This window comes from Procambarus clarkii, chromosome 47 (genome assembly GCF_040958095.1).
Source record: "Procambarus clarkii isolate CNS0578487 chromosome 47, FALCON_Pclarkii_2.0, whole genome shotgun sequence".
NCBI classification, from domain to species: domain Eukaryota; kingdom Metazoa; phylum Arthropoda; class Malacostraca; order Decapoda; family Cambaridae; genus Procambarus; species Procambarus clarkii.
Window position 1 is genome coordinate 17516501 of NC_091196.1, and position 9493 is coordinate 17525993.

The 9493-nt window shown below is 44.6% G+C and overlaps 2 protein-coding genes across 3 annotated transcripts in view; both read right to left on the bottom strand.

Annotated features, from left to right (window-relative positions):
* LOC123762887 (uncharacterized) overlaps nucleotides 1-9493 on the bottom strand; it is a 226765-nt gene that overhangs the window by 49804 nt on the left and 167468 nt on the right. The window lies entirely within an intron of this gene.
* On the bottom strand, nucleotides 2124-9143 carry LOC138349453 (peptidyl-prolyl cis-trans isomerase H-like). Of its 2 annotated transcripts, none has more exons than XM_069301997.1 (4): nucleotides 9072-9143; nucleotides 8508-8684; nucleotides 6768-6860; nucleotides 2124-2657 (listed from the first exon to the last, which is right to left on the bottom strand). In XM_069301997.1, the coding sequence occupies exons 2-4, from the start codon at nucleotides 8670-8672 to the stop codon at nucleotides 2460-2462; spliced, it is 456 nt and encodes a 151-aa protein (XP_069158098.1). In that variant the 5' UTR covers nucleotides 8673-8684; nucleotides 9072-9143; the 3' UTR covers nucleotides 2124-2459. The 2 variants fall into 2 exon arrangements, with proteins under 2 accessions (XP_069158098.1, XP_069158097.1); XM_069301996.1 differs by having other exon boundaries at nucleotides 8969-9138.

Sequence of the window (9493 nt, forward strand, 5' to 3'; positions counted from 1 at the left end):
GAAGTGTCTTCTATGTTTGCATTTTCGTGTTCGGTCTTGTTCTTACTATCATGGTGGGTAGAGTGAATAGGTCCGTAATTTGGGTATTTACTGTGGGTTCTATTTTTATGTGGATAACTCCAAGAATTTGCAATCTTACATCTTGGGTTTTGTCTATTAAACAAGTGTTTTTATTCAACATTTCTCTTGTTAGGGTGATGTCATGGACTTATCTCATGTGATTTTTAGGGGTACCTGATTGAAGATGGCAGGTTAAATGCCTCGCCAGATTGGTCAACATCATACTCATGTACAGTACTGTACTTAGATTGAAGGCTATATCCTTCGTGGGGAAGGTGTACATATACTAGTATACCACGTTTGACTGCTGTAAAGGATTCTCCGTCGGCTTCGAGCTGTTTTTAATGAGGAGTTCAGTAGTCTTCTTTGTTTAATAGAATATGATTAGGTCTATGTTTTGGTTAGTTGTGCTTTTTACTCCTTTATGGATTATATCTTTCATTATTCTTGCTTCATTTTTATGTTCACTGTGCATGGTTAATATGTAATATACAATAATTTGATTGGAGGTGTTGTGGTTTCTGTTCTAGGTTCAGGATTTTACCGTTAGTCCAGGTGTTGTCTTACAGTAGTGTTTATTTCTTTGTTGCTATAACCATTGTTAACTAACACTTGAGTTATTCTTTCAGACTCCCTACTCACTGTGCTCCACTCCGGGCAGTGGGTAAGGGCTCAACGAATATAAGCATTGAGAACACTGGCTTTGTATATTTGAGGGCACCCACTCCTACCATTTAGGCATAATCCTATGTTTGTAGGCTTAATATATATGCTGGTACTCAGAGTTGCTCCTTTTTTTTTTGTTATTAGCACATCCAGGAAAGGCAGACTGATAATTTCACTATTTTCATGGGTAAATTGGAGTAATGATTTTGTCTTTAGATGGCTTTTTAGATCATTTAGTTTAGCTGGGTCTGAATAAATATATAACTCTATTGATTATTGAAGGGTTTATTTTCTACATTTTGTTCCACTCCTGGAACATCTTCACAAAGGAAGGGATACACAAGGTGCAAATTTATCTTAAATATGCATATGGAAGAGGTGAAGTTGTGTGGGGTAAGGTATATTATGTGTACATAATTTTTTTTAATTACTTTATTAAAAATGAACATAATTTCCAGTGTGTGGGCTGATTTTTGCAGTAACTTTGGGAAAATGGGTGCCAATCTGGCATGCATAGTCCACATCATATCACTTATGAAATGGTGGAAACAATGACAAGACGACAATTGAGTGATGACAAGATGAAGTTTTACAGGGGAGGGAAATTTGGTGGTGGGGGGGGGGGGGGGGGGGGGAGGAGAGGTGAGTTGTTGTCTTTCTTGTCTTTTCTCATCTACTTTCTGGGTGTTTTTCCATTAAGATATGATTGTAACAATCCCAAGCTCCCTGTGCCTCTTCAAGTGGGCCAAGGTCTGGCTCTGGTCTTTGGTTACTTAACCTATCACCTTACTTAACCTATCAACGGTATAGGTTAAGTAATAATTGTAATTAAGAAGCAATAAGATGCTTATCTTAACATACTAAGAAGGTTAGGTGAGGTCGGTGTTTTCTATGAAGCTCTTCAAGGTAAACTAAAATATTCACATTCAATTAGTATGTCACATATGCACTTATTAAATAAGCCAATATTGAGTGTAAGCAAGTGTGAGAACGGGTTGCTTTGGTTGGTCACCGGGCATCTATGACTGATGTGTTATAGTACTGGGAAGCTAGCTCAGCAACATAACTTTAGGGAACCACTGGGGTTCACCCAATAAAGGGCATTTCACTACATTAAACACATAAGTCTTGGAGGCCTAGTGCACTTCTTAAGATTTGGCTGTACCAGAGTGAAGCTCCAGTGAGCTACTGAGGACCCACACAGTGAGAAATGCGTCTCATTACTTTCAACATTTGATTTTAGTTTACCTGTTGTCTAAGCTTTGGAACAATCTTTCCTATTTCTCTGTCTTTGAATATCTGACTTAGCAGGCCAATTTGTTTTCCCACTCTGCTAAATGTAAAGATGAATTAAATGAATACTCAATTATAATTAAAAGGAAAAATTACAACACAAAAAGATTTACTTGATTTATTGACCAAAAATATAATTAATCTGATGGTACGTGTATGAGGAAAGGAAATGCATTAAGGAACTCAAAAGAATGGAAATATTTTTGCAACATTCAAATTATATTATGATACAGTATAATCCATCCATCATAAATTATTACTTAACATACCTTGTATTGCTTATATTATACATACTGTATAAAGTGTGCCCTCAAGTATAGTATCATTCTGTCTTTGTAATATGAATATTGTACATATTGCCCTACTGCCAATAAACCAAATCTAATTCTGTTTAAATGCATTAATTTAAATAAATTATTTTTGTTATACTAAAATAGAGATCACATTTGTCCACACTGAGAAATAATGACAGGAATTTTTGGTTTATTATTTGGTCCTGTAGGAACATTTTCAATTTTTCGCATAACTAAAAGGCCATCAATTACTCTGCCAAAAACCACATGCTTTCCATCCAAAAAGTCACATTTGGAGCAGGTGATGAAGAACTGGCAACCATTTGTGTCCTTTCCACTGTTGGCCTGGAAAAGAAAATCCAGTGTTGAACATAATTAAACACCACTTTCTGGTAGTCCTGGTGACTCCCTGTAGCTATCCTGCTGAGATTATTCCAATCTATCAGTCACATCAATTGCATTTGGCCTACCAGGGGCCAGTGGCAGAGACTGGGCCCCCCTCACACGAGATGTAAGAAGCAAATGACATTCTGCCATCTCTGGGAAATATATCCCTAACGTCAGTGAAGCTGTACAATTTCACAAGGCTCAAAGGCCACTAAACGTCCAAATAATTCCCTAAACAATTCAAAATAAACATAAGAAAACACACAAAATTAGCTAGAAACTTAATAGTATAAAATGCCACTACAAGGTGGCTTGGAGTTCAGTCCAGCATCAGCTAACAGACCGGTTCATCTGCTGATGTGTAGCCTAGAGCTACACCATAGTGCTTCTTTGTTGCATCTTCTTGTAGCAAGTCCGAGAGCTTCTAAGCTAATTGCTGGGCATCCTAGAACTCTTCCTGTGAAGGCCTCTTTTGCTAGTGGATTATTCCATTATGGTATCTGCTTCTCATAGGTGTTTTCTGTCTGGTTTTGTTGTGTGGATTTGTCTTTTTGTGGTATAAATTGCATGTACCCAGCGGTTATTTCCCTGGGTTTTTGTGAGCACTGCCCTTGCACTGACAGAGCTCCTTCTTTGGTGTGTTAAGAGGTTCACTCTTTCCAGGCCAGCCCACCAATTTGTTTGTTTAGTCCATCAAGGATCACCTCGTTCGAGCAGGTTTACAACCCGGCACCTACGACCCGACAAGGAAGTAGGATATCCATGCCGAAGGAACCCGTCAAAACCCACCAGCGCAGACCTAACCTGACACAGGAGCCTGCACAACACACCAAGGCAGCCGAAGTATGGGGAGTGGTTAGGATGGGCCTACATGCAAACAAAACGCACACTGCGGCCCCAGCATATGAGGTACGAAACGCACCACCCGTCCACTGGGTGGCGTGGCTCGTACACCAGGCAGACACACATATCGTACAAACACCAGGAAGGCGTGTGTAACGAAGACGAAGAATGCCGAAACTGGAAGTATAGACGACGCAAAAACAAAACAAGGCGAAAACGAAGCAAAAGAAAACAGAGGACGGAAGGTAATCTGGTAGGTTGATGGGGTTCTGGGAGTTCTTCTACTCCCCAAGCCCGGCCCGAGGCCAGGCTTGACTTGTGAGAGATTGGTCCACCACTGTTGCTTGGAGCGTCCCGCAGGCCCACATACCCACCACAGCCCGGCTGATCCGGAACTTCTCTTAGAAAACCGTCCAGTTTTCTCTTGAAGATGTCCACGGTTGTTCCGGCAATATTTCTTATAGTCGCTGGGAGGACGTTGAACAACCGCGGACCTCTGATGTTTATACAGTGCTCACTGATCGTGCCTATGGCACCTCTGCTCTTCACTGGTTCAATCTTGCATTTTCTTCCATATCGTTCACTCCAGTACGTTGTTATTTTACTGTGTAGATTTGGGACCTGACCCTCCAGTATTTTCCAATCAACGAGGCCGACAAAAGACCAGAGGGAAACCACATCGGAAATCAACAGACGTTCCAATAATATTGGAAGGTACGAAGAGACGCGCGAACCAACGAGAACCACGACAAGCAAGCACATAGACAAAAATAAACCCCTGATCAAGGGACACGCAGGGACCCCGATATGAAGGGAACAGTATCGCGACGTAAGAGCGAAAAGGGTAAGGAAAAGGGGGCGAAACACACCCCCAGGAACGACGGAACCGACGAACCTGAAGGAACACGGAACCGAACCCAGGGAGGGGTATACCCGATAACAACAGGAACACAGAGGAGGAAGGAACAACCCCACTCTGAGGAACTGCCAGACCCACACCAAAGGTACAAAGACCCAAGAGGGGCAAACGGGGCCGAGGTCCCCCAGGCAACCCCTCCCTAACCCCGGGAACCTTGACAGCATGACCCGGAGCAGAGCTGCACCCACAAAGCCACAGCTTGACGAGGAAAAGCCGGGGCAGCCATGCAAACACTAAGGAAGGGAGCCCACTGGTCAGACCCATACGGCACGGCTGGAGGAACCGACTCGAATGCCTCTGCCGCCACCCCGGAAGAGGAGATTCCCTGAGACAGCCCGAGTCTCAACCCAACCAGACCCCGCCCCAACCCCGAAACCTGCCTATGGTTCGGAGCCGGAAGCAAGGGAGAAAGTGTGCAGAACAGAAGGGAAAGGACGAGGAGTGGAAGGAGCCAGAGCCGAAGCGACCCCCACCCCCAAGTCCGGACCCCAACAACCAAAACAGGACAGCCTCGGGGCATCCGGGGCCGCAAACAACAAAGAGCATTGCAGTAACCTACACCCAGCAAGCAACGCCGCTGCCGCCTGCACCCGATTATCATGACCAGTGGCCTGGGTGAACGAGAGCACGTACCGACTACACCCGTCACACGACTCCGGATCACAAGAAACAATGACCCAACAGGCAGCATGGCGGAGGCACAACCGGTGAGTGTCACCCTGAGACAAGGGGACAGAGCAACCATCAAACTCGCAGGATGCGAGGGGGGGACTCCGGGGACACATCTATAGGACCACGGAGCCCCCGTGGGGTTTCCCAGGGCCCTTAGGTCCACGCTAAGGGAAGCCCAGGCAGGGTTATCTTGAGATGATTTCGGGGATTTTTAGTGTCCCCGCGGCCCGGTCCTCGACCAGGCCTCCACCCCCAGGAAGCAGCCCGTGACAGCTGACTAACACCCAGGTACCTATTTGCTGCTAGGTAACAGGAGCATAGGGTGAAAGAAACTCTGCCCATTGTTTCTCGCTGGCGCCTGGGATCGAACCCAGGACCACAGGATCACAAGTCCAGCGTGCTGTCCGCTCGGCCGACCGGCTCCCTATGGCACTTGTGAGAAATTGGGTACCGCGAACCGGTGCCCAAGTCTACCAAACTTCTGAACGCTGAACCCCCGGGACGTGTCCACTCACGGGGGCCAAGCGGGGAGTACCACCAACAGAAGAAATCGAAAGAAAAACACCTAGAACAGTAATGGGGACAATAAAGGCAGACCCCCCCCACCAGGCAAAAACAAAAGAAAAACCCTGCAAAAGGACAACGTACCCAGGCCGGAGAGAGCCGGCTGCTGTTATTGGTGAAAACTAGCTGTGCGGTACCCCACGCCCCTACCAGTGACGAAAACTACCACCTACCCAAAGACAAAAAAGGGCAACAAAACCCCAGCCGACTCCAAGGGTAGCCCAGTACCGAGCAGTAAAGGACACAGCAGAGGTAGAACCCAAGGTGACTTGTGGAAGGTAGCCCCAAGCCCCAAGGGCAGTACTTACAGGGTACCTAGGGAAGATAGCCCTAGGCGCATGCAGCCCGAGTACCGTGGAATCTTGCTCCTGGCTCACACCCCACCGGTAGAGACAGTCCACACCACACGGCACAGAACTGAAACAAAAACCAGAGCCAGAGGCACTCGACCGGACAGTAATTCCATCAGCCAAGAACTGCCAGTTGGATCGCCGGTGTGGAGCAGATGGTGGCGCGGTGACGTCATGCTAGTTTGATAATTTTGTTTGGGGAGTTCTGTCCACTCGTTCGGCTTTCGGTAACAATATTTTCACCAGAATAGGGGTTTGTTTTGGGGCGCCTACCTTTCTGGGTGCCTATCCCGGTCGATGGCAGACATAGAATGCTCCCAACCACAAGGGGGTTTCTATAGGCAATTGCTCCTCGTGCCTCTCTGAGGGGGCCAGGTTCTGGCTCGTGGTCCCTGGTAGGCAAGAACTCCTAGCACTTTGACTGATGCCAGAAAGTTATACATATCCATTCAGCCTGGATAGCTCCGGGGAGCCGATGGGGCTCCCCCCAGAAAGAAAAGAGATAGAAAGTTTTTTTTAGTGTAATACAGTAGTAGGAAAATGGGACAAACTAAATAAGCATGTTGTAGAAGTGAACTCCATTCATAATTTCAAAAGTAGATACAATAAAAAAAATAGGTTGGGAGTCACTGCATTACAAGACTTGAAAAGCTTCAAAAGCAGGGTCCAAGAGCTAAAGTTCAATCCTGCAGGTACAAATAAGTTAGCATCTTCTCTCACCAATGACAATAATCCAGGTCCATCGTGCTTGAGAATGAAATTTTCATCAGGGAAGCTTGGGCCATATATACTCTGCGTGCCTGTTCCATCACCCTGGTGGACAATAAAAATAAAAATTTATAGGATGTAAGAAATATAGCTAATAATTAACACAAAAAAGTAGATTAATTTATTATACTATAAAGGTACATGAAATATGCAACCCACAGTTAATGGAGAGTGGTCTGTATATACAATGTTAACAAATGAATGAGAAATCACTGAAATTACAATTAAAACCAAATCAAGTTCAAAGTTAGTGACTGACCTGGGAAAGCACAAAATACTGACAATGATGCTTAGATTATTAGTGCTTAGGATACCTACCAGTGTCTACAGGAAGGCATCAGCAAAAAGCCAGCGTTGAATGTAATGAAACGCCAGTTTCTGGGTGAGCCTCAGAGACTCCCTGAAGCTATCTTACTGATCTAATGCCATACTACTTGAGTGTCATCAGTCACAGAATTCTTTGTAAGCTTACCGGGGACCATGAGCCAGAACCGGCCCCCCCCCCCCTCAGAGAGGCAGAGAGAGCAATGGCCATGAACACTTTACATTTAAAATAGGTTATCCTGCCATCACTCGAGAAAGGACCCAGAGATGTAGCCTAATCAAAACAGACCACTGTCTGGTTGAAAATTGCAAACTATGTCCTAACAAATGCAGAATAACTCCCCCAGAAAGCAAACAAACAAGCTAAACTTCTTCCAACTAACCCCCTCCCCCCCACAGGGGGAAGGAAGAGCCAGCCTGAATAAGTCAGGCCACCAACCTCCAGCTCTTTGAATGATGAAAACCGCCGACCAGAGGGTGGGGAGGGTGTCAGGGGAGCCTCCAGGGCTCACCCAGAAACTAGCATTTCATTACATTCAATGCTGGTTTTCTATGGGGAGCCCTGTCGGCTACCTAAAGCTAATTACCCACAGAGAAAGGAAAAGGGGAAAGAACTCGAGAGGCAGCAGCCCCGCAGAGCACAACTCGACAAAGACAGCTGTCTGCAACAGAAGCCTCAAAGCAACACAAAGTAGCAGAGGGCCCAGGACGGGCACAAGAGACCTGGAGGCCAGGACCATGACCGACCCCCCCAAAACCCAGAGTCCTATAACTGTCTAAAGACCGCCAAATGAGTGGCACACAACCGAACATCATAGGCACGAGGGTAGTCTGCACCCGGCCTAACCAACCAAGCAGCCACAACCAACGGATCCCCAGATGCCTGCTGGCTCATTCTGGACCAACACTTAAGTAGTGTGGCACTTGATCAGTAAGATAGCGTCAGGAAGTCGACTGACTCCCCATAGAAAATATTATCTACAATTTTTTTTTTTTTTTTTTTTTTAGATATATACAAGAGTTGTTACATTCTTGTACAGCCACTAGTACGCATAGCGTTTCGGGCAGGTCCCTGGAATACGATCCCCTGCTGCGAAGAATCGTTTTTTCATCCAAGTACACATTTTACTGTTGCGTTAAACAGAGGCTACAGTTAAGGAATTGCGCCCAGTAAATCCTCCCCGGCCAGGATACGAACCCATGACATAGCGCTCACGGAATGCCAGGCGAGTGTCTTACCACTACACCACGGAGACTATGTTTAGTCTCAAACAAATTAGTCGTTTTTTTTACAATTTGGAGTAAAGCATGATTACCATTAAAAATATTTGTTGGTTATGCTTTAAGATATCATTATATAAAACATACCCTCATAAAGTCACCTCCTTGAATCATGAAGTCTTTGATGACACGATGAAAGCAAGCCCCCTTGTAGCCAATTGGAACTCCATCTTTACGGTATTCACCAGTGCAAAATTGACGGAAATTTTCACTCGTCTTGGGACAAACATCTGCATACAGTTCCATAATCATGCGTCCAATTTCCTGAAATGTAAATCATACATCAATTAATTATAATTAATTAAATACCGACATGAGTAATACACAGGGTAACTCCTGTTGGTAAGTAATAACTTGAACATACTTTTGTAGTGAAGATTTGGGTAAATTATATTGCACGCATAGCGTTTCGGGCAAACATGGTACATTTCGTGGTACATTTCGTGGTACATTTCGTGGCACATTTCATGGTACATTACATGGTACATTACATGACACAAACATTCCGGATACATAGTCACTGCACTACGCTTACTAATCTAACTTACCGTCTGTCCTACAGTTATATCAAAGAACACGACAGGATTATTAGCATGTCTCAGTTGCTGCTGAATCTGATTCCAAGTGGGCATTTTGATATATGATAGTTACTAGCAAATTTGAGGAAATCTGCAGCGACGCCACGCTTGTTTGTTGTGACGCTCATCCATCAGTTGGGCTCCGGTGGCCGTACTTACGTTTTCTTTTATTTTATTTTAGCGTCACTATCTAAGATTCTATTTTGTATTTATTTACCTGAGGGCCACTAATACTAGTGGTCTCGACGAGAACAGGAAGCCGGCGGCTTGTCAAAAGTACCCTTCTTTGCCCTGACGATCTTTTCCAGTTGAATTTTAAAATTTAACAGAGTTTTGGTGTTGTAATCATCATCTGTTTATTTAGTTTAGTTATTTATTTATTTATTTATTTAGTTTATTGAGTTAAAATTCCTTCTGATGTTCTGTTGCTTTTTTTGCTGTTCTCTCATCTATCGTTATCTCAACTATGGTATTTGTGCTTGGGGTTCTACTACT